Below are 26,059 nucleotides of genomic sequence, written 5' to 3' on the forward strand. Positions count from 1 at the left end.
TGTGTTCCATGTTTTGCTACTTCAAAGAGCAAGATCATCTGCAGACATACATAATCTTTTTGTGTATTAATATAAAGTGGCAATTTACTCACATTGCAATACTCACCATGAGTCTAAGAATTATTAATATACATATGTATACTATGAAAGATACTTTGAAAACAGAAAGAGATTCATCAGTTCAAGAAATACATTTTTTTTACATTTACATTTTTTTACAGGGGTTGTTTTTTTTCCGGTCTTGACTGGAAAAAAAGCATTCCTGTTCAGAAAATCGTTATTATGTGAATGATCATGTGATTTACATCTACACGGGAAAAAAAAAGCGAAACAGCTGTGCAATTTTTAATTCTTACACATTAAAAATAAAATAATAACAAAAAGAAATTTAACAAAAAGCTAAAATGCTTTAGCAAGAGTTTGAAAGAAAAGTATGAGGCAAAGATATCAGATGACTTAGCTGGGGAGGTTGGGGTTAGGCAGAAGAGTTCAAACACTTTAATGTTAAAACAGTATGTCTAGACACTACTTAAAAATCTATATTTTCTTGAGTTATTATTCAGACCTTATGTATATTTAACTGCCAGGGTTGTAGTTCATTCCCATCTTGATTTTTAGGATTTGACATAAGAGATATTCTCAGAGCATGCTTTTTTGGAAAGTGTTCAAGTGGAATAGAGTGTTACATTTGAAAAGAATCTTGTTGCAGTACTGTCAATATCCCTACTTTTGTATTTTTGCATTTTTAATCTATACTTAGATGGTGGGATTAACACAAATATTTCCTCTTTAGCAGGAATTAATTAAGAAGTACTTTATCTTTAAACTATTATCCATCTTTCAGTCTTTAATCCAATCTCCAGAGTGGAAAGCATGTCCACAGTCAATTGACCAGGACTGATGAGCAGGTGCTCAGGATGGCACGAAGGTAAAATCCAAGTGAGATATGACTTGATTCTGCCATTTTCAGCTCATGTGGTAAGAACAGGTGTAGACTGAGCTAGCTTCTGTAATGTTGGCTGAGTGCTGCTCCGCTTCGGAGGTTCGAGTTCTTTATTGAATAATTCAACAGCTTGTTAAATTTCTCCATATAAGTAATGTTGAATAAACAGCTGCATTATGAGAGTCTACCAAAGTGCAGCTGTTAAAAATAATGTGATAGCTGTAGTCTCCAGCTTGTTCCAGTGTATGCATTACATGAGGTTTTCTTGAAGCATAAAAATTGAGTATGGATTTCAATGCACAAAACTCCTCCTACATTTGGCTTAACTCCTTAATCTGTATTTATTTCTATAAATATAGGGCCACATATGCACCCTGTAAGTAATTCTGAATTGTAACTAGAACCTTGCCTTTTTAAAAGTATTTCTATCTGTTCTTAAAAGAACTCATTAAAAAAAAATCTCTGAAAACCAAAACCCCAAAAACCCTGGGAATGAATATAGAAAAAATATTATCTGTTAGGACTAAAAAGTACTAAGAACACTGAAGATTAAACCTGTCTGATTTTCTCTGCTGCCTGTAAAGTGTGGTAGAATCTTTTCTGAAGTACCTGTCACCTCACTTTTGAGTTCTAAGAAAACACAGCAGCTGTTGTTCATAGGCCAACTATAAACAGCAGTAAAGAACACTCTTGATATTGACTTATAAATCACTTCGTATAACACACAGGCACTGGCCAGTATATAAAATCCAACTGTAGTGCTTGATACATATGCACCTGTCCATCAATATGCTGTTAATGTAATGCTTAGAGATACAGAAGAGTATCCACAAAGCCTGTCATCAGGAAATTACTTCTAAAATAACTCTTTAATAGCCATTGTATGTATGCAGAGGAGCAGTATTATGTATTTTCCCCATATTGTTTATTTAAGTGAATGTAATTTATTTTAGGCCGATCTGAAAATCCTAAAATGCACATGGAGAAAACGGAGGTGATCAGGGTAATATTTCAACCATATCAGCTTTCAGAGATTCAATTACTGCTCAAATAAAAATGTTACAACATAAGTAAATCTGTGCTTATATATATATTAAAAAAACTAACTAAACAGGAGAACAGATTTATTTCTTTCTTAAATGAGCCTAAGTTAACCTCTGTACATTAAAGAGAACTTAGTATAGACGCTGTTCTATAAATAGAAGTTCTCTTCAAATGGTGCATCGTCCTCAATCTTTTTGTGGCAAACTGATTTAGGTCTACCAAGAGTAAAAATTATTGGAATGGACTCTCTTCTAGCAAACTATTGTTTTGCCTAAAATTTGAAAATATTTTGAAGCCCTGAGTAATAAAACAGCTCATCTCACAAAAAAGCAAAATGCATCAAGGACAAAGACAACTTTGTCTATACAGAATCACAAAATACTCTAAGTTGGAAGGACCCATCACAATCATGAAATCCAACTCCTGGGCCTGCAAATAACCATCCCCAAGAATCAGACCATGGCCTGAGAGCATTGTCCAAACACTTCTTGAACTCTGTCAGGTTTGGTGCTGTGAGCACTTCCCTGGGGAGTCTGTTCCAGTGCCAAACTACCCTGTTGGTCAAAAACTTTTTCCTGATATCTAACCTAAACCTCTCCTGACTTATCTTCATGCCATTCACTAGAGTCCTGTCACTGGGCACCACAGAGAAGAGACCAGTGTCTGCCCCTCCTCTTCCCTCACAAGGCAGTTGTAGACAGCAATGAGGACTCCCCTCAGTCTCCTCTTCTCCAGGCTGAACAGGCTAAGTGACCTCAGCCATTGCTCATATATCTTCCCCTCAAGGCCCTTCACCATCTCCGTAACCAACCAAGGATGCTCTGTAGTAACTTTAGTTCATACTTATATTGTGCTCCTGCCATAAATGAGTTAATTGCAGGATATCTCCTTGTATAGCTACAATGAATCCTAACCAACGTATACTTCTGCATCACTGACAACTTCAAATTCTTTGCTTTTTTCATCAGCAGTAATTTTTTTTTTTTTTTTAGATAGCATATGATGTTATTGCTGCTGTTATGGACTGTATGATTTATTCCCTTTTGTCCTGCATTGCTCAGCATTTTTCTTTGAGAACTGACCCATTTATTGCAGAGACACCTTGTTCTAGTTAGTGATTTACCCTTCTGTGACTCTGGCTATAATACCTACGTTTAATTATCTAGTTTCTTTTGCTTCCTAACAAGAGCATTTGTGAAGCACTAGCTTGCACTAGCTTTCACTAGCCTTGGAGGTATTTGTCAAGATTTGCAGAGCAAGCCTCTTTCCTCACACTAACTTTGTATGTTGCCTTTCATGTCATGCTAAATATGGTCACTGAATAAATTCTGTTATATTGCAGCTTTTTAGAAAGATGTGTGTTGGTGACAGATGTGTCTGCAGTTTCACAGACCACCTTGCATTTCCCCCTCAAAACAACCTCTCATGCACAGATCAAAAAATTCTTTAAATTTTGAGTAACTTAATCTAGGAATTTTTCCCCATTCCTGGTGAATAGTTCATAGGTTCCTGAATTTTTTGACATGTAGGATTTCCCACATGCAATTTCTTTACCTTGCAATTTGCTTTAAATAGGAAAAAAACCCCAAACTTTACAGAGGGTCAGACTGACAGATACAGGAGGGAATGTGGAGGTTTTATTTCACTTTTCCTAAGTGGTTGTTCTCTTTTTCAAGACGTGTAATGGAAATATGGCATACAGAACTGATAGTGAGAGGAAAATTTTTAATTTTCTGGGCCTGGTCAAAGGTTTCACAGCATAAGGAGTCTCTGTGGCTGGAAACTGCAGAATTAAACATCTACTCCTACAGATCTCCTTAGTCACATGATCCAGAAATTTGGTGAGAAAAGCGTCCAAAAGATTGCATTGTTTTGGCACTGAAGGAGATCACCAAGAATTTAAACAAGTTCAAAAGATCAAGGGAGATAATTCTTCTTTCCCACCTTTCATTTCTTTCTAGAGGAATGAAGGAAAAGCCCAGGTATCCACTTTGGCTTTTGCTGAGAGACCTTCCCTTCTGTTTCAACCTCATTTTAACAGCTGAGAAGACCAACTGCAAAAGTAGGTACTGTTTCAATCAAGACCTCTGGTTTTTATGTGTTTCACTTCTCTGATACAGAAACTCTAAGGATATCATTAACACACAGACCAATTACAGGGAGACTAGCAGAGTTCTTTCACTCGTGCCTGAAAAAGAGCAGAGCAGCTATGGACTGACTACCCACAGAAGAGCCTTCCCACAGGGCACATAAAAATGTGGTGGCTGGAAGGAAAGGACAGGCAAGTGCTGCAGCAGAATTAAAATGTGGTAGTTACGAGGGGCTGACTGAAATGGTAGCTTCAGTTAATATTCACTTGAGACCTGAGACAGAAACTGAAGATCTGCTTTACTTAATATGGAAAGAGAACATATTGGTTTTCAATTGAAAAGTAAAAATTACTAAAATAACAAAGAAGTTTTACAGTCTTTATTGATTTAAATAAATTCTTCTAGAGAGCAATGATAGTAGTTGTAATACAGAGCTGCCAACTAAAACACAGAGATAGCTTAAACTTGCTAAAACTCACTAAGCCCAAGAAGAAACTTGGAGATAAGAATTAACAGTACTTTGATGCAACAACTCTGAATTCAAATTGGTCTTGAAATGTAAATATCAGTATCAAGGAGATGACAGGATACAGGCTGTGACAGCCAGGAAGCCAAGGTATGATGTATGGAAACAAAGGTGCCAGTCATGTGTCAGTGTTTGCATGGGTTGGTCAGTACTGCTGAGCATGCACAGGGTGGATTGAGAAAAGGGCCTGCACAGCATGCTGAAATGTAGTGTTTTCAGTTTCACTTTCATCTTTCTGGTGGAATATAAGAATGACCTATGTATGCTTAAATACAGGACTCTACTCTTAAGAAATATTATTCAGCATGGTTATGAAGTTTCACCTTATGAAAATTCTATTTTTACTTGATTGGTAAAAATACTGGTTTTTACTGGTTTTGCCAGAGTTTGGGTATATCTTCCAGCCTTCAGGAAGCAATTACTAAGCCAAATCTAAAGATGAAATGGAGCAAATGACACACAATTCAGTTAGTTTAAAAATGTCCTATGCTGTAGAGGAGACAGAGCAAAACCAACATGTAATGCCATTGACAATGGCTAATTGACTAGATAAGGGGAGTTGAGACAAAGGAAAAAAAACACTGCGTTCACAAACCCAAAGAACTGGTAGCCTGCCAGAAAAGGTGTATCTCCTGAGGATAAAAAGCAAGGAGCATTTGTAAGGTGTAGGATCTGTCAGTGGAGAAGAAGGTCTGTGAATACATAACAATGTTTCATCTGAAGAGAGTGCATGTCATCAAATTGCTTTCTGGGTTGCCCTGTGAAAATAATTTCACAGGTGAAGAGCACAGAATGGCATGTGGTAAAAGTTAACCTAGCAAAGAACAAACATTTTTTTTTTGTAGCAAGCCTGAGCTCATTCATTAGCAACTTGCTTCCTTTTCCACACTGAAAATAAGTTTCCTCCAAACAAGCAAGTTTTTCTTGCAAAAACATCAGCCTGCATTCTAAAACCATTGCCCTAACAATGCTGCTTTGCAGGATGCACAGCTCAAATCTTGACAATCTGATATGCTGACAGAAATGCTAGGAGTCCTGGATGTGAGACATGTCCAGGATTAATTTGTCCAGCTCAAGATTCAGGGAAAGATGCTGTTAAATCCCATTTGCAGTGCTGTGGTTCAAGGCTAAGGTATCACAGGTGCTTTTGAAAGCTGAATGTCAATGCACCTGTAAGTGTTAAGTGATTCTCTTATAATATACTATAAAATCTGAAAGCCATTGATTTGGAGGACGTGAATGTCACCTGGAACTCATTATAAATATTACACTGCTGTGAAAAAAAGGGCTTCCTAAACTCTTATTCTGAGAGCACAGGATGTTTTTGTGCTCTGTGCCAGAGCTTGAGCTGGTAGGACCTACCTCACTACACAGCAATTTCCAGTCACTGCCAGAGAGGATTGTCATTGTACACTACACTTCTGTCTGTTCTTCCTTCTGCTTGGCATTTTTTTATTTTGAGGAAAGGACATGCAAATGAGAACAGACCTAGATGTGGCACATCTGTGTTTTGCATTGTGGAAATTCTCCACTGAGAACAAACAACAAGACTACAGCACTTTGTAGCAGCTGAGAGAAAGAACTTCTAAGTACCTGTTTCTGGACACAAACCTAGATTCATCATATCTTTCTTTAGCCTAAGACCAACACACATTTTCTCACTTTCCAGTCAGAAAAAACAAGTATGTGAAAATATGGAAAAATATCCCAAAATTCTGCCAAGCTAAGTGGTGATTTTCTGTTCAAGCACTTCAGACTCAGATTTGTTTCTTCCTCTGTAATTCTGTAATTAGAGAATATTTACATCTTGTGACTTACAGCAGTTTACAAGAGTTTGTTTACATATATACTTTTTCTTCCTTTCATATATTACTTTCTTTCATTTAGGGCTAAACCTATGATTTCAAAACCAAATATTTCTTTTGCTCTAATGTTAAAGCTCACAGTCTGTGTTGTTTACTTTCCACAGTATTCCTCTGAACTATAAAAATAATGGTGTTTTTAGTTTCTATCAAAAATAGCTATTTTTGGGTTTTGTGACATAATTTTCTTTAAAGAGCACTAAAAAATAAAGTAGTCTAAGCCAAACGAAAATGTCCTCTCCCTTTTATTTAATGCAAATCATATTTCTAGAAGTCAAAAGAGTAGGTCTGAAATTGGTTCAATGCTTATACTTCCTCAGAAGAAATAGTCTCAGCATTGAGAAGCTTCTAAAGGACTTCCATAACTGTGTCTGGTTAAGAATTTGTGAGCTTTTCCTGAGTTATCAGAGTTACTGTCACAGAAAAAATAACTGCCCTCAATACTGTCTTTGACAAGACTACAAGTAATAGGATTAGATTATCACTTCTATTTTTATGTGATAAAGTTGCCTTATTTGTGATTTTTAAAACTTTTTAGTTCAAGAAATTGAATGAAAAATACTAGAGAACACTAAGAAATATCTTTCTTAATATGTCATTTTAAAATTTAGTGGCTGCCTATCTTGACTATATGACTAGAAGTTAGGTGAGCTGCAGGGATAACCTAACACTGTTGAAGTCAATCAAAATTTAACACCAAAATCAGCAGATAAGCAACACAATCTTAGATCTTCTTCACAAGTCTTCCAATTGACCTGAGTGACATACGGGAAATGTCATTTCCTTGTGGATTTATCTTGCCTGGGTTGGTGCCAGTGTCTTCCCTGCAGACTGAAAATTTCTGGTGCAGGCTTTCCCATGGGAATTTAAATACGTAGGACCCTCATCATCTGTGAGTGGAACACCAAATCCCAGTTTGCAAAGAAATAAAACATAGAGGGGGGGGAAAAATAGACATCCTTGCATTTAAGAGAATGACTTGACCTGAAGAGGATGCCACTTACTTATTCTTGGAATGGAGTAGATGAAGTAGGTTTTTGTATTTAGTGCCAGGTCATGTTGTAAACCAGTTTGTCTCACTTTATACTGTAAAACTGTCATTGAAAGTCACCATTAAAGACAAACTTGATCATGACAATGCAGGCTGAGAATTAGCTTCACAATTTACCACAGCAGAGGGTGTACTGTAAACTTAGAGCATCCGTTAATTATGCAGTAAAAAATCACACACATGCTTTTGTCTGCAGCAAATACAAGATTATGTTAAGGTATTTTAGCTGCCAATCAAAAGGGCTTGCTTGTTCACCTGGCCATTAGGTCTGTAAGGTCTATAAACTGCTGATGAAGACAGAAAAATCCCTTTTTTGACAGGGTTTGTATGCCAGGTCAGTGCAGAACAGACTAAATTAATGTTAGGTCTGACCTGTCCCAGTGACCAGAAATTCAGTTTTGGATATGGAGAAGATTTCTTTTTGTTGAAACTTATAAGAATGCTGTAACAGTGTTGTTGAACTATGCTTTTCCATTCAGGAAAAATAAAGGGAAAATAGTCTCAACAAAATGTCAAACTCAGCAAATGCCCTAAAGTGTTACTGGCAAAGAAATATGTAAGAAAACATAGTTAAAGGCATGGGAAACTCTTTTGTATGACTTCATCCATCACAAAGTAATAAAAGCCAAGCAATTTTGTACTCTCTTACTATATAATTTAACCAACATTAAATTAAGCAAAATTTAAAATAGTAGTAATAAAAATGGGAATTAGTTCCCAAAGACTGAATAGCTGTTGCTGTGGCTGTAACTCAGGAAAAAAAAACATTCTTTCCCCATCTTCAAATCTATAGCCTTGGTGGGTATCTGGCTGTAAACTTTTATTAAAATTATGGTTCTTACTGGGAGGTCATTCACTGTTTTAAAAATATATATCATAGAACCTCACAAATCTGCTATTTAACTTCTTAGAAAATCTCTTTCCTATTCTCAGTCATGGAGAACTCATAAAGTAATCTCTCATAATTTCACAAAAATATTCTTAGGAAATATATCTTCACTTCATGCACATAGAGATATAAATAAATGAAACTAAAGCATAGCCTTCCAAATGAAGGAAAAAGTCAGCTTTGCTTTTACAACCGTGGTTACTCACTCTGAAAAAGAAATCAACATGCAAACTCTACATTAATAGATGTAAACCGAGTATTATTTTATAACTTTATGAGATAATTCCTCAAACTTCATTTTTGCAGTAACAACTGAAGATTAGCAGGAGTGTTGACAACATTTCTTAACTACAACTAATCACACTGTTGTGCAGGGGTTTGGATTATGTGGAAACCCAAGTTCACCTTGCTGTGACTCCAGGCCTTTCAGCCCTAGAAGCTTGCCTAAATATTAGGGAAAAAAAATCAACCCGGACATTTTGTGCCATATTAAAAGAGTTTGCAAAAGCAGAGATGACCTGGCTACGTCTGATCACTTCTTAGCTCAGGAGGGCCGTTTGAAACACCACAGGGTCAACACAGGGTGCTGTGCTTAAACCCCAGCCAGCAGCCCAGCTGCTCACTCACTGCCCTACCAGTAGAACTGGGGAAGATAATTGGAAGGGTAAAAACCAGAGAACTCAGGGGTTGAGATGAAGATAGTTTAATAAGGAAAGCAAAAGCCACACGCACAAGCAAACAAAACAAGGCATTAATTCACTGCTTCCCATGGACAGGTAGATGTTCAGCAATATCCTGGAGAGCAGGGCCCCATAATGTGTAAGGGTAACTTGGGAAGATAAACATCAAACACCATCACTCCAAACATCCCCTCACATCACCTTTTCCCCCTTTTTCATCCACTTTGTATACTGAGCATGATGTCACATTTACCTTTGGTAAGTTATGGGCACCCATCCTGGCCACATCTCCTCCGATCTTGCCACGTATCTCCGACTTCCATGTCAGTGCATCAGTATGGAAAAGAGAAAAGGCCTTTAGTATACAATGACAAAAACATCTTTATACTATCAACCCTGTATTCAGCACAAATGCAAAACAAATTAGCTTATCAGATACTATGAAAAAATTGTAACAGTCAAAACCAGTACACAGAGTAAACAGTTTCAGACCTTTCTGATTGTCCAGTGGAGTAAGGGACTCTACAGGATTCACTGATCTGAGACCACCTAAAACCAGAATAGACTCAATGCAGCTGAGTTAAACCTCATCCAAAACATAACACTTAATCCTCAACCTTAACCTGTAACCCCTAGGCCTTAACACCTAACTCTACCATTCTAACCATAATCCTAAACTGCAATGGCCAGAACCCTAATTCTAGGAACCTTAACTCTAACCTCAAACCCAACCCTGATCTCTCACTCCAAACCTAAACCCTAACCTTAACACCTAAGATAAAAGACTTTGGACAAGATTTCACTGCAGGCATGACCAAGACAAACGTATTAGGATTAACCCAATGATAACATATAGCTGTGATTTTTCTTCTTCTCTCCTTCAGCAATATGTCCAGTTCAACTAATAGCATAAGGAGGTGTACAGAGTCTTTTGAAACTCTCCTGAATACCCACTAACTCATAAAGAATGTGTCAGCAGGGCTGGACAGTAGTGGAGGTTATCTTAATTCCCTAAGTCTTACCTGGAAATACTTTAAATCATGTTTGCTATTTTCAAAATTTGAAGGAAAAGCTGCCCTGTTGCCCTAATGAAAAGAGGATTGGAGGTTTGATGTAATCAGAAAACAAATTGCTTTCTGGAGTTGTAAATGTTTATCCAGTTACATTTTAGATGTGTTTGCAATTTACAAGTTAAATTGCAAGCTTGGAAATATGGCCAGAAATTTACTTCACTTTCTTTCATTTGACCTAAAAGAAACACCTAAGTAAAAAGCAGTCTTCTGGCTAAGTAATATTTTGTCTTCTAGAAAGAAAAATTCTTCATTTGGACTCCAAAACAGAAATGTATCTGATCAATGGAGTGAATTTAGGGCTTGACCACAGGTGCAGGCACATTTAAGTAAGGGAGTCAAGGGGCATGTTCTTGCAAGAAGGACAGATCGAGAGAAAAAATAGACACAGCTATATGCATTTCTTACCTTGTTTACTCAGTAGGCCTGAATTAGTCAAATTTCTCCATTTGCACTAGTTGGAAGGCAAACCAGTGGGAGATTTCAAGTCAGAACTACAATTTCATAGGAAAATTTAAATAAGTGTAATAGTACAGAAACACTAGCTTAACCTGACAGAATCAGAATACAACCTGACACCCTGTTGGTCAAGGTGGTGGGAGCAGTCCAATTAAATGGTGGCTGTAGTCCTGTTGGAATGATGCATGTGGTTCTGTCGAAGCGGTAATCCTGTCGTAAGGTCTGGTCCTTCTCTGGAGCTCCAGTGGTGGTTATGATGCTCTTTTCCTGTGGAAATCTAGTAGTGCTGCTCTGGTGTTCTAAGCCTCAGATTATATACAGGTAGGACTATTTGGTTCCTCTCCCTGGGTGGAGCATCTCACAATGGGATGGTGTAATTTTATCAGTCATCTGTGAGACCTTGATGGCCCATTATCAGAGACAGCCCTCTGGAGGGAGTTATCAGGGCTGACTCGTGGTGGAGATAAAGAATACTGCCCCACCTGTTTTAGCATCTTATGAAGACAGTAATAGAATACACACTTTTGGTTACATCTTACAGTGTAACCTAAGACATCATTTAGGTAGGTTCTTGTACCCTTTCTGGACTCTGAACTTTTCCTCCAATTTCTTTTTTTGGATCAGATATAGCTGTTGCCCTCTCTCCCAGTTGCCAACCCTTTAATCCTTTCATCTTCACCTTTCTTTTATATCAGCTTCTTCTATCTTTCTCTTCTGTTAGTTTCCCAGTGTTCTCTAACCCTTATCTCTGCTCCGTAATTTTTCTCTTAATCCCAATTACAAAAAAACCCAAAAACAACAGGCTGTCTCGAGCCTCACTCAAATACAATATGGGAAGTACTGCAGCTCATCATTATAAAATTTCACATATACAGTCCCTATGCATGTGATAGACATTTTGATTAAAAGTAATGAGGTTTTAGCATTCTTGAAAGGCATACTAGCTGAGAGCCATCTTGAATTACCACAGAATTAGCATTTTTATAACCAATGTTTGTGGGACTTGTGCAATATCCTATGTCACAAAAGGAAGGAGAGATCATGACAACTGACAATATCTTCTTTCAGAGTGGTCCCTATCTGCATGATCATTCTGCTTGGAATATGGACATGGTTTGTATTTTCCTACTATAAAAAAAGCATGCACTGATCAGGGAAGTATGTGATGCAATAAACACAACAGTGTATGCCCCTAAATTAAACATGCTTCCTTGCTGTTGCACTGCAACTTTATCTGGGGACCTCTGCACTGGCTAAATACACTACTGCAGAAAAGAATGTAAAACAGAGAGTACGGCTTCATTGGGATTTAGTTCTAACACTTCCTAAGGAATTACTGCAGAATTTCTTCTAAAGAAAAGTATACGCTCCTCCTGTCACCCACACAAAAAAATGGCTGAGAAATGTGGATAAGTTTGTTCTGTCTCCTCACTATTGATCCTGTGATTGTTCTGCAAAGTGATTGCAAAGACTAAGTCATCATTGCATGCTAGTCACAAAAGTGACAGGGAAAGTGAATGGGAATATGGATTCTGACTTGACTTTTGTGCCTCTGAACATCATGAGAAATTTAACATCCACCAACCCAAACCTTGAGTCCTATATGGTAGAATAGCTACAAAAAAAGCAGCTTAGTGCATTATCATTTATTCTGCTGCCTATGGAAAAGCTGTTGCATTATAATTATGAAGTATTTGATGTGCTGCTATTTGTAATGCCAGTAGTGCTAAAAATGAAATGCTGGACTTCTGTTACTAGAGGAAGAGATAATATTTCAGGAGGTGTATGATGAAAGTATGATAGATGTAAGTATCATACTTTGATGAAAGTATGATAGATGATGATAATCAGAAGCACAGAAAATATTTAAATTTAGGCTGTACAAGCAATTCTGTAAGTATAAGTGTTCTGTGCACTTAGTCATAAGCAACTAGCAGGATATCTGGTGCCTTTGCTTGAACCATCAACGAAAATATTGAACGATATTGAAGTCTGCAATGACAACAGATTGAAGTAGCAGTCGTACTTATAAATTCACAGAGCACCATTCATTGTTTTAGCTGGGTTTTCTAAAAAAAAAAAAAGAATGGTTAGGTTAATATTATTAAATACATTCCATAGGATTAAATCGGAGTTAATGTTGTTAAGCAAACGCAAGAATGCTGCATCAGCCTTGCCTGCTCCTGAAATAAAAGCATGTACAAACGCATGACCTTTACACAATGTTGTGTATTTTATTGAAAGTAACTGTATAGGAATCAGAAATCCGTATTCACTGTAATTTGATAGATTGACATAAAATTATATGTTAAAAAAATAATGTAAGGGTACCTGACAAACTTACCTCATTCATCCTTCTACCTTGAGTTAAAAATCCAGATTTGTGTAACTTGGTCCTAAAGACAACAAGGGATTGAAATGCTACAGTTTCCCCAGGAAATCTCTTCTAGTCTTTCTAGTGATAAAACAGGCTGGATTAATTCAGAAGAGATTTCTGGCCACTCACATAAAACATGAAATACTCTTAATGAAAAGGGACTTTATATGGTAATACGCATTAACAAACATAAATGTTTCATGTTTCTAGCCATCACCTTCAGCATGAAACGCAGTTCTTCAAGAACTCTTTGCCATAGAACCTAATTAGCACTCTGAAATTTGAAATGCTTAAATGCATGATTATTTGTATTATTCACATTTTTGCTCCTCCAGTAGTCTTTGTGAAAGAAATTCTACTGTTATCACCAGATGCCATGAAATAGGATTTACTGAACATGTTTCTGGTTCACAGAGCTAAACCATGCCTCTAATTAATGTAAAATAACCAAACTATTTGATATAAATGCAATTCAAATATTTGAATTGATTAATGATTTAAATATCATGAGGATGTATGAAAAAGAGGAAATAATTTCAAGGCATTAATTTAGATAGCTTGATAGAGGTATGAATTGCTGTAGATGGCACATTAAAGATGAAGGAATTGGTGAATTACTAAATATGAATAGTAAAACTCTGCACAGTAAACTCATTTTCTGTAAAAAAATAATTCTATCATTGTAAATGAATGTAACATTTGGCTGAATTATATTGCATATGTGCTATACATATATGTGTTATTTGTGACTGCCTGTTACTTGAGAATACAGTAGAGAATAAAACTATACCAGGAGGGAAACCTAAGGAAGGGCGGAACAGCTAAGAAAGGGGTCCTCCTCACTGCAGTCAGAGCTGTAAGACTATTTCTGAATGAAAGCTCAGGAGTGATTTGGAAGAGGAATGAACAAATTGGGAACTTGCTCTGGATCCACTTTTAAGCAGCTTCTGAGATTCTGGGTCTCTGTTATATAGATAACATCGGAGCTTTGAATGGCATGGACAGAAGGTGAATACAGTGAATCACTGTAGGGGATGAGCTGGTTTACGTCTTAGGATGCCACAGTCCTTTTCTGACCCAGAAGTATGTTTTCATGGTAGTAGAATGACAGGCATGGGAACAGCTGAAAATTTTCAGGAAAATTTCAGTTTTACATTGTAGTAACTGGAAAAATCCTTTTGAGTCTTGGTGGTTAGGTGCTTGAACTTTTTTGGTCAGTTTCAGTCAGACTGGTTGCAACCAGACTGGGCAGGGAGAGAAAAGTGCACTGCTGGGCATGGCAGGAACATCACTGTCAGTTCTCAAGTGTCTTAGACACAGGCAGGGATTTCTTGTGTTAGGTGAGAATTAGTTCTCATGAAGCAGCAGGGGAGCTGGGTTTTTACCTTCAGGGCGGATGAAGTGCAGCAGTATGTAGAGAAGAAAAAGATGATGGAAGCAACACGGTTTTCTTCTGAACCTACATGTGGCCTGGCATGAAACCAAGGAGCTGTTGTAACTAACTGTATCATAAGCTGCCTTTGGCAGTTGAGGATGGAATCAAGTAAAACCACCTCTGAAGACGGGTGAATTCAAGATCCTCTATATACATTTTCCATGCCTATTTTCAATTAGTCCATCTGAATACAAAAATAATCTAATATACAAAAACTATATAAGGTATAAAAAAAAATCACAGATATTCAACAGAATTGACAGAATCCTGACTTTTAGACTGAACATGTGATGTAGTTTTTACAAAGGTATTAAGTAGGGTTTTGCATTGAATCAAGTTTTTGGGTTTTTTTTTTAAGAATGTCAGGTATTATACAATGGGAAATTTGAAATTCATTCTCACAGATAGAATGGGTTTTTCTCCTGTTGCTGCTGATGCCTTAGAGAGATCACTTTCTAAGACTAAGTTATCAGAGCCACAGCAGAGTACAGAAAATGCAGCTTGATCAGGCTTGTGTGGAAAGAAACTGCAATTTCCATTCCATTCCACTGAGACTGAATTAAAACTTTTTTACTACACACAACTGATTTTTCCAATGTAACTACTATTACTACTGTAACTACAATGTAACTACTATTACTACTTAAGATTTTCAACAACTTCTCTAACCTTTCTTCACTCATCATGCCCGTGAGGGAGTACTCTCCTAGAAAGGGAAAATATGTACTTACTTTCAAATTTCTTTGCATCCTCTTGTGAAATGTCTGTTACAGATCAGTTCTGGACACAAGGTAGCAGACCAAATAGAACCAGGGAAGGGTCTGTCATCCCGTGAGCTCTTGCTTGTAATCTAAGCTAGGAAAGAGAAGTCACACTAGATTTACCAGAAACCCTTCCTGGATCCCGTGGGAGGTGTGTCATATTGGTCTTACTTGTTCCGTAAGAGCAAACTTCAGGGCTGTGGGTAGACCCCTGTCACACAGGATGAGCATAGTTCCAGGGCAGTTCACTCACTTTGAAAAAGGAAAACAATACTGAGAAAAGCGGATTTAGCCAATAATTTAATTTTCATGTTGCATTATCCATCTCAAAGGTTAGGTCTTTTTCGTTTCGTTTTGGGGCTTCGTGGTTTGTCTCTCTTCCTTTTTTTTTTTTTTTTTTTTTTTTTTTTTTTTTTTTTTTTTTTTTTCAGAGAATCTGTCACAGCAGAAATTAGGAAAATAAAGAAATAAAGGCCGTGTTGAGACGTGTGAATGAAACAAGTCCCTGGGGAGCGCGGCACGGGCAGTGGATTTAGCCGGACTCCAGAACTGCAGGCGGGTCTGTGCGGGGACCACGTCGCTTCCCTTCTGCATTCCCGCCTTCTCCTGCGGCTTTGGGACAGCAAGACCGGAAAAAAACTCCAGTGCCTGGTTCAAGCCACAATCAACCATAGCGGGAGCGAGGGGAAAAAAAATCACCAATGACCAAAACCCTTCATCCGTTCCTTTTCTGCGGCACAGCACTGGCACTCCTTCGCTCTCACTTTCAGACGCCCAGCTGGGCAAAACGGACGTGACCCAGGCGAGGAGTGCACGCCTTCCCCAAACCCGGCGGAGCTGCCGGCGCGGCTCTCCCACCTCCTCTCGTCTCGCCGGCGTCGCCCGCGTCCTCCGCCCTGCTCCGCACGCCAAGGCCCCACCCGCTCTGCCCGCATTGGCCACGCTTCGTCCGTCCCCACCCCTGCCTCGGCGAGGGCGGCAGTGGCCGCACCTTCGGCCGAGCGGCGCCGCAGCGGATCTGGATGGAGAGGGGAGCGGCGGAGCGCGCCCCTGCTCGGCCCTGCTCGCCCAGCGCTCAGCGACACCGTGGACTCGTCTCCCCGGCCGAGGCGAGCGGGTCGCCGCTTGCGATCCCAGCTGCCTGGCAGGGCGAAAGAGAGACAAACTAAACGCCAAAGAACCTCCAGCCTCTGCTCCTGCCTGCTTTTATTTATATCATCTGTGATTATTTCGGGAAAAAAAAAAATACATCTCCTTGTTTTTAACAATTCGTGCCGCGTGTGCAGCTGTTTTCAGCACGCCCCTGATAAACAAAGGAAAAGGGGGAGGGGGCCCGCGTTTCGCAGAAGACATGCGTTCCGGCAGGAAGAGGTGGACTGTGTGCACCATAAGTCTTCTCCTCATCTTCTATAAGACGAAGGAAATAACACGGACCGAGGAGCGCCAGGAGGCAGCTTTCGCCGGGTAACTGCGGGTCGCCGCGACAGGAGGGCGGTCCGAGGGGACGGCTGGGCCGTGTGGGTTGTCAGGTGCTCCGGCGCTACTCTGGCTATGACCCGCAGCCTGCGATGCCAGCGCAGCTCGGCGCTCCCGCTGGCGGGCGCTGCCGAAGGCCCGGATGCCGCTGCGGGACGAGCGGCGAGCGGGGCTCGCTGCCGGGGCTCGGCGGCCGCAGGGTGGGTGCGAGTGCACGGGAAAGGACGGGAGCCGCCCTGCTTCGGAAGTTGCCTCCCAGCCGCAGTAACGGGGCGCTCCTGGGAAGTTTCCGCGGCTACCCCGGAGGCCGGGACGGCCGGAGGTAGCGGCGGCGGTCCCTTGAGCGCATTGTGCGTCCGCTTCTTGCCTTTCGCAGGCAAGCGTGCTGGGATGCCGGTGAACGCCTGCTTCCGTCTTTGATGTTTGCCTCGAAGCTTTGCTTAACTTGACTTTTTCTTAAGGATTGTTGCTCTGAGAGAAGTGTGGGTCATCCCCTTTAGCTCTCGACCTTCCTCTACTGGGAAGTCTGGTCCCTCTCTGAGACCATCTGTTACAGACTCTCCATTTGTTGCCTGTATTTGACTCAAAACGAAAGGCAAAGAGTTCTTTGCCATTTTTTATCTTGCACCTCAGCTTTCTCTTCATGTACGTGAATGCCTGCATTCTTCATTTTTCTCCCAACTTGCAGCTGCTCTCTGGAGATGCTGAGTTTTCAGTCAAGCTGTTTTTTCCATAGAGGTGTATAAGATTTTAGTTTCCCTGGAGCAATGCATAAATTTATTGGTCGTTCAATGTAATCGATAAAAGCTAAGTAGGAACTTACATTTTCTGTTTGTTTGTGCATGTCGACTTGGGTAGAATTCTTTTACAGCAGATTTTTGTCCTCTTGTGTAAACTCTTGCCTTAATTTAAGGAGGAGGCATAAGGGGATTTTAAGTACCCGTACAGGCCTGGAGGAAGCTGAGGCAATTACAGCCTACTTGGCTCCCGGAGTTAAGGACAGAAAGCACATCCCTCTTTCTCAGGCAGTCTGGTGAGGGAGGGGGACACAGGCAGCTGAGCACGGCTGGGCAGCTGTGGCCCCGGTAAATGCTGAGGGCAGGGGCTGTCCTCACCTCTGTGTGCAATATTTGCTTCTTTTTTTATTCAAGATTTTCACAACTTTCTGGTATCTCTTCCTCTTGTTCAGCCTGGGTGTAACCCGATTTCTACCACAAAACTGGTAGAAATGTTAGAAAATGGTAGAAAACTGGTAGAAGGAGATGTTCTCAGAAGTTTAAAATTTGGGGTTACAGCTGTGTAAAAAGAGACATGAAAATGAACATGTGAGGTAGAATTGTCATTGATACCCACGTTTCTTAGTATGTGCTCCTTCCTCTCAGCCTAGAAGGAACTGAAGAAATTATTCAGAAATCACTTTATGTAAGTTTGCAACAAAAAACCTGCCTTCCGCTCACTGCACATTGTTTGACACAACTTAAAACCTTACTAAAATGAAGTGGCTTTTTTCAATATTAAATGGAAGGAAACAAGTGTGTTTAGTTATAAATACGTATGTTCCTAATGTTATAAATACGTATGTTCCTTTTAAAATACAGCTTTAATATACTTCTGACTAGTCATTGTGATATCTCTGTTTCTTTATCAGGGAGACTTTTTGTGCTGTATGGTACTACTCACCTTCACTATATTTTTTTCTTCACAGCCTGTCATTCCATTCATTACTGTATGAAGCAGAAAGAATAGCCTAAAAATGTATTGCTCATAACTGCTGCCCCTATTGATGTTACACTTGCCTTTCTCCTGAATTAGGGGTTTGGGATGCTGGGTTATTTTTGACTGGTCATGTGGGCAAGCAAAGTCAGTTTTCGATGGGTTGTTTTACTTTCAGAAGTTATGGATGTATGAGGTGGCCCATTTTATGGTTATTAGTGGTGCCAGACAATTCAAAATGGACTGGCTATATACAGTTCCAGATTACATGAGAAAGTCTAAAACAGCTGTGTGCTTTCATAGAGAAGTGTGCTAGGACAATTACTGTGAAGCACAACCTACTTCAAGTAGACAATAATGTCCCCTTAAAGGTTAAGCAAGTAATGAAACATGCATGCTATGGGCAGAGTAGTGTTGCTTAAGCAGTGTCATTTTCTACTGATGTGGAATACACTTGAAGTCAGTTACTTTATTTAATGAACTATCTTCATGAGAAGAGAGCCTTCTTATATAGGTCTGATTGGTCACCAAGGCAAGGTAATCCAAAGTGAAGGCTGACACTGTCAGCTGTAAGCTGCTGCCACAGTATGGCAGCTCTTACAGTTATATCAGGGAGGATTGCAATGATTCTAGAACATACAAAATAATCCACATTTCTTTCACTTATTTACACAATGAAGAATTACCTGGAGAAAGTCTTGATTTTTATATATTAGTTTATTTAATATTGCTTTAAGTGAAAATTAATGTAATAAAAGGGAGAGGAGCATCTAAATGAGCACAATTGTGTTCACAGTAATAACTTTAACACAAAGTGCTTAGGATCTTCTTTCATAAGAACATAATTTAAGATTTTTTCAATGTATTATCTGTGTAACTCACCGCAGTTGTAAATTGCGACTATTGAAATCAATCACATTTCAAGTGCTATGGTTTAAGTGTTGGCAGTACATTTTGTTACTAAGTTTTGTCACTCGTTTCACTGTTCAAGTGTGTACTAAATAATATTTAATCTAGAATAAACTAGAGACATCTCTGTTAAATTATATATAAATTATATACATATATCTAAAATTAATAGTATTACAACAATTTTGGAAAAGTTTTAGAGAATAAAACATTTTAATGTAGCAAAAGGTATTAGTTGGATTCTGGCTATTGGATTGGCTATTGGACTTCTGCAGCATCTTCCTGTGCCTTCAAGTTAGCAGGATTTGGGCAATTTGCGTACAGATCACGAACCTAAAGTTGTAGGTTTTTGGTAGATGGCAGCCTTACCTCTGCATCAGTGTGATGTCTAGGCTGCAGGGTGTTGGCATGAGGGTGAGGGAGAAAGGGAGCTGCAAGTAATGTAGGATGGTTTTGGTGAAGAGTATGATAATGGTTTGTTAGTTACAGGAGCTTTTGCAATGACAGCACATTTTAGAAATTACTGCATGTTACCAGTTTTGTTAAGTTAGCTTAATTAATGTCCTGTTGCAGGTTAGCTTGTGTTTAGCCTGTTGTATCATTTACTAAGTATTATTGCTTTATATACAGCAGTAATGTTGCTGTGTTTCTAAGGGCACTGATACCATTGTCATCAAAGCTTACAGCCACAGAAAAACAAATGTCAGCAATTCTGGAAAGCTTTCGGTCTCACATCTTTACCATTTTGTTCATTGAAGGGCTATGGTCAGATATTCTGTTTCCAAGTAAAGTTATTGTTATTGGCAGTATTTCAGAGCATGCTTATTTAACAGACAAACATAATTCAATATATTATTGTCCTGTATACACCTGTGTTACAAGACATTTTTTGTGGCCATTTTTGTGTTGGACTTGTACATCCAACAACTTTGATGTATTTGTCATTAACAGCCATGTTTGAACTCAGCTTAACGTTGCTCTGGCATCTCAAAGACTATGGATGATACACTATGGATGATATTGGAAAGATGTGGAGATAAAAATGAGTTTTAGTAATACCTTAAGTTGTGCTTGTAGTGCTTAGACTTCCCTGTCCCATGTATATTATCCTGTTGGCTAATATCACTGCAACTTGTGCTAGCTCACCAGGTGTTCAGTGGTTATCACCCAAAGCTTACTGTATTTATGTTTTAAGGTTACCTTGCCAAAAAGTTCCAATCATAAGACTGATGGACAGGATAAGACAATTGGAATGTTTTGGATGTGTACATGCAAAAGTTTCATGAAGTGTTAGGAAAATTTTGTATTTTGTATACCATTAAGCTCCAGAATACCATACTTTAAAATCTTTAATGTTTTTAAGCAGGAGGCTGAAGATATCTGTTAAACCAGTATTGCAGATTATGAGCTGGGCAAAGGCTTGAAATGTAACACTTGATTCTTAGTTTAGTACTAGAAATTTAGAACCTAGAAGTACAGAATCTGCCTTGCAATCATAATGAAGTTTTTTCCAGATTCACAATTTGGAGTTTATTGTAGTTCTTGGTATGTCATTCCATTACAAATATAAACAAATGTAAGCTCTTATTTTGAAGATTCAACTATTACAGATAGCTGTGTCATAGATTATTTTTTTTCTGTTACAGTTTATTTTCTTTAGAAAGCTAAGAGATAGTTGCTTATTTTTGTTGTGAATAAAAGGATATATTGCTGGTGCTTGGGATGTAAATTACTTAAACTGGAGTTAACCTTGACGTAATTGTGTGTTTTCTATATTGCATTGCAGAGATGGTATACTGAGTTTGAGTCGATCAATGATCAATAGCTCCGATAAGATAATTCAAAAGGGTGGCTCCTCAATTTTCCAACACGCTGCAGAAGGTTGGAAAATCAATTCTTCTTTGGTAATGGAAATAAGGTGAGTTTCTTAAATAAAAAAGCAACTCATTTCACCTTGCCTATAATTATTTTCATTCATGTTGCTTTATAATTCCTTTGGTCTATAAAACAGTAATTTGATTTACATTTGCAGGTGGATGTTTTTAAACTGTACCTATTTAGGTTTCAGTGTTAAATGCAACTGCATGACATTAGGCTTCAGAGTAAAGTCATCCTTCATAAGAATTTATAAAATGTTTCCATCTGGCTGTGACTGTAAAACTTGTGCAATCAATCTCTATTATTCATGTCCATTTTTAAGCTGGTTGTCTAGAACTCTTCCACAATCAGTGGTGAGAAACTGGTGCTTTTAGGATGTGATTTTCTCTCATCCTAAAGGTTTGATATAGAACAGGTGAAAGTATGCTAAGCATCCCAGTTTTCATCCCTTGACTATAGAGGGAGCTTAGGCAAACAGCTGGGATGCAGGAGTCAATAGCTGGGCCATCAAGTGTTTCGAATCCACTTGTGACTGTGGCTGGTCCATGTCACAGGTTCAGACACCTGAACTGTCATAGCTGTCTCTTAAGCAGTTTCCTTTCTTGATATCAGGCCAAAAAGAGCCTTAGGCTTTTGCTGAGGGGGCAGCCCAGTAGCAGAGTTGAGCTGTGTGATAGTTCTGATGTATCTTTACAGTGGATCTCTGCACCTCTGCACCTGGGGCCAAAGAGAGTAGCAAGATGCCTCTGAGAGTGTCATGTTGTATCTTCCCCATCTTTATGAAGAAGATGGCTCCTGAGAGAAGCATATGGAGCGTGGATTGGCAGTGTGGAGATCTAGGAGTGCTGCATTCTATGAAAAATGAGGGAAAGTAACTATTTTTAACAACAATCACATAGCAGATTAGACTTGATTTCTGAATATTAAGATTTTGGATAGTAATGTATTCTAACTAAAAGGTAGTTTCTATGTGATTTCCCTTTCTACTTTTAAAATTTTTTATTTTTAATTTTTTAAAATTACAGGACAATTTACAAACCCCTTAATCAGGCATTGTTTTCATGTATAAAAGCATTGCTTCTCTGAAGGAGAAATTTAGGGATTTTTTAAATGACTGCTATTTTATGTCCCTCATTCTAAAGCATGGAGAAGATAAAGGTAGCTCAGAAATGTATGTATCATAAGTTATGGGTCCAAAAGTTGGGCGAAAAGAGCTTTTTCTACTTGTGAAGTAAGCTGATTTGGAAATGATTGAGTGGCTATAAGTAGAGACCATTATTCTCAGTCATTTTACTGAAATTTGATTATCATGTTTCAGAAACATTTAAAGCCAATACACCTTGCTGCTCCAGCCAAACAACAAACAAGAAAAAAATATTACAATAACCTTTTGGTTAAAATCAAGAGAGAAAATTAAGCTTGGGTTTTGCCAATTTTCCCCCTGTTCCAAATGCAAAACATATTATTGAGACAAAGAGGTAAAACAGTAGAGAATGCTTTAGTATTTTTTCATCCTATTAATACATGTGTATCATTTCAATCTACTAGATTAATGAGATTCAAAATAGCTTTTTTCTTTATTGTTTCCAGAAGGGGCAATTTCTCTTATGTAATAAATCACTATTGTGTACTTAAGAACCACTTTTATATGTGGGTTTTTTTAAAATACCATGCAGGGAAGGGGGTCTTTTTTGTCTCATTAGTATAGTGAAGAAAACAGTGTGTCTTACACACTGGCTTAAGTACTAGAAGTAGAGGTTCCAGTGTAATTCTTCCATAGTAAGATTTTCTGTACCATAGAGGGCATAAAGCTGAGAATATTTAGAAGTCTACATTGCCAGTCTTGTTTTCAGAGTAAATGGCTACCTTAGTGAACTCTTGGGCAGAGAGTAGGTGTGAACCAGAAAACTATTTTAGATTAATGTGACTTAGGGCCAAAAGCTGACATGAACTCTACAAAAGGAGTCAGTGCTACCCACCAGGCATAATCTTTCCAGAAATCCTCTCTGCTGACATGCATAGCACATTCAGTTACGGTTCTCAGTGGTGAGGGAGGGATATCAGGCATGCTTTTCACTGAGGAAGCTGCATGCAACCCCTTATGATGTCTTTCAGTCTGATGCTGACTAAATTATGTACATTCTCTACTTTTTCAGGTGGTTTGCTATGCACCTTTCTTCCATGTTACAGCAGTAAGAAGCATTTTAGCTGTAGTTTTACACTTACACACCTATCAGGACTAACTTTAAAAGTGTCTAGCAAAGTCGTACAATATTCTTTTGGTTTAAATAACAGCTTAGCCCTCCATAATATGTTACATGCACTGTGTAGACTATGAAGATGATTCATTGTCTATAATTGCAGCTGTAAACATGAAGAGTGGTTGGTGGTCTTGTGGTGGGACCATAGGAAGTAACAGTAAGAGAGAAACAAAAAACAAGCTAGTGCCTGTTGAGTAATGTATAAGATGTTATCAGTTCTAAGTAGTGGAGAAATAATTTGTAAAGCCATTAGTGTGCATCATAAAGATATTTCATAAAACTTACAGTCACCCATAAATGAGAGATGTTTTTGTGTCTTACTTCAGCTTGCCACCCACATTAGCAGTTTTCAAATGTAGAAAGTATTTTTTTGCTTTGTACAAGGACTATTGGTCAGTGATGTGTCAAGTCTTGTTGATTGGCATCTAGAATATTTGTTATTGCTTTATTGACGTTGTGGGCATCATCTCTGGCCATTTTATTTTTGCTCAAGTTAGTGATGTGTCTATCAGCCTCAAAGGCCGTAGGAATTCTTGGCCAAGCCAGACTCAGATAGGAGTCAATGAGTGTTAAATCTTGTTTATCAGGGCCCCAGGAAGGATGGACAGCTTCCAGTGGGTTTATGGTGCTCTAGAACTTTACAGCCAGAGAAGGCAGTCTGTAGGGTGTAGGAGACTTCTTGGGAAGGCAGCAGCCTTTTGGAGATACTAAGCAGGCTTAAGAAAACAGAGCTAGACTTTCTGTGATTGAGGTGAAAATTATGGATATTACTAATTACTTGGGACTTTGTGAAATGTGCTGCCTTTACAATGACTTGATTTGGTGGGAGACTGATTTTTGCAACTTGTTGCAAAATGTTGCCTTCTCATTTCTGGCAACTTCTTTTAAGAAGAATTGATAATTCCTGTGACAAAGGGAAGAAAGGGAAGAAGACTGCTTTCTTGGCTCCCTTTTCTATCTGAGTTATTTCAGTCATGAAAAGGAGTCCACCATCTGCTAAGGTGTTATGTCTTATGTCCTTTTTACTCTCTGTAGCAATGTGAAGATTTTCCTTATGCTTATAGAAATAAGGAGACTTCATTTGTAATGAAGGCTATAGTTTCAGAAAGTGGGGATGTGGCTGAGATGGTACAAACCTGTTTGAAAAAGCCTTCCACACAGGGCTGATGACAGCACATCTGTGACCTGTGTGAAATGAACTACAATTTGATGTCTGTGACTTTTTTCTACTTACTTTTAGATAAATATGGGAATTTGTGTTGAAAGGAGCAGAAGAAGGTTATGAATTGCAGGAAGGCAAATTTTTTAATAAGTACATTGGAAATGTATTTATCTCTGCAATGTAACTAATGCAAAGAGACTATTTCCAGTTAGAAAAGTGTGAGAATTTGTAAGATGTCAGCGGCATAAAAAAAAAAAGCATCTTCCTTCTTCAAAAGGTTCAGATTATTATCAATTTTTGTCTTACAAGTTCGTGTGAAACAGCTGTGACAAGTCCCTGAAGTGTCAGCAGTAAATACAGAACCAGCAATAGAGCACTACAATTGCTCTGAAACTTTTGGAGCAATGTTCTGAAGCCATTTGCACTGATTCTTTCTGATTGTTGTTGTGTCAAAGACATAGAATCCAGGGTTCTCTGGTCTGGTTTAGTCATAATAAACCTCAGGAGATTTTTTTCTTGCCAATCTATCTTACTCTACCTTGCTTATCTTCTTCAAAAGCTGGTATACGGACGACCTTCCTGTGATAAGTAGTTGAGTCATGGTCTGTTTAAAATCCCCCTTCCTTTTGCATGCCCAGTCTCTTGTATTACAGCATTTCTGTTTGTGCAGCCTCCATCAGCTGAGAACTCCTAGAAGCCCTTCCAGGGCTATTTGCAGCTAGGTGTGTTTTTAAAAATCCAAATTATGGGTTGAACTAGATGATCTTTCAAGTCCTCTTCCAACACATACTATCCTCTGATTCTAAAGGCTGCTTTCCTGGAAGAGCTGAAACTTCCTTTCAGACTAAAGTAAAACTTAGCCCAGGTGCAAATAGCTGTGGTCCCCACTGCCTCCTCAAGAAACCAACAGGAGCTGGAAATCTAGTCATGTACAAGAGCAAGCTGGGATCTTCTGTTACCACAGAGTTTGTCCTTTCATGTTGTTTTTAATTAAAATAATTTAGCAGGCAAAAAATCATGTTTTATCTAGGCTGTAATCCCTGGTGATTCTAAAGAATCCAAACAGTCTGCAGGAGATCAAGAGGAGGGATTAGAAATCTACAGCATAAAAGTTTAAAAAAATGTTGAGTGGTTTCTTATCTCCTGGTAAATGAAGGATATTGCTAAGAATAAGGTGTAGTCCTAAGCAAGGCATAAGGGACAAGAGCAGCCTCAGTTGCTGTGGAAAAGATCTGAGGAATAATATGCTTCCAGTAGGGCCAGGGAAGCTCTGACAGAGGTGCATGGGGAGGTTGTCAAGTCCCCACCACATGGGATTATTAGGAACATATTAGATAAACATGGGCTGGGGGACATGTAGATAAAGACACATCTTCAGTGGGCACAGAGAGGATCAAGTCCATCATTGTTCCATAAGGTGATTGCTGGTGAACCCTCCTGGGCACTTAGGATGTGTTCCAGAGGCTTCTCCTC

At 38.8% G+C, this 26,059-nt stretch overlaps 1 protein-coding gene across 1 annotated transcript in view; it reads left to right on the forward strand.

The window, feature by feature from the left end:
* Positions 1-16,505: 16,505 nt before the first annotated feature.
* Positions 16,506-26,059, forward strand: part of ST8SIA4 (ST8 alpha-N-acetyl-neuraminide alpha-2,8-sialyltransferase 4) — a 53,043-nt gene continuing 43,489 nt past the window's right edge. The window contains exons 1-2 of the mRNA XM_038124130.1: positions 16,506-16,651; positions 21,072-21,203. Coding sequence (XP_037980058.1) covers positions 16,539-16,651; positions 21,072-21,203 — 245 coding nt within the window. The 5' untranslated portion in view covers positions 16,506-16,538. The remainder of the gene's footprint in view (positions 16,652-21,071; positions 21,204-26,059) is intronic.

The sequence above is a fragment of the Motacilla alba genome, chromosome Z (assembly GCF_015832195.1).
Source record: "Motacilla alba alba isolate MOTALB_02 chromosome Z, Motacilla_alba_V1.0_pri, whole genome shotgun sequence".
NCBI lineage: Eukaryota > Metazoa > Chordata > Aves > Passeriformes > Motacillidae > Motacilla > Motacilla alba.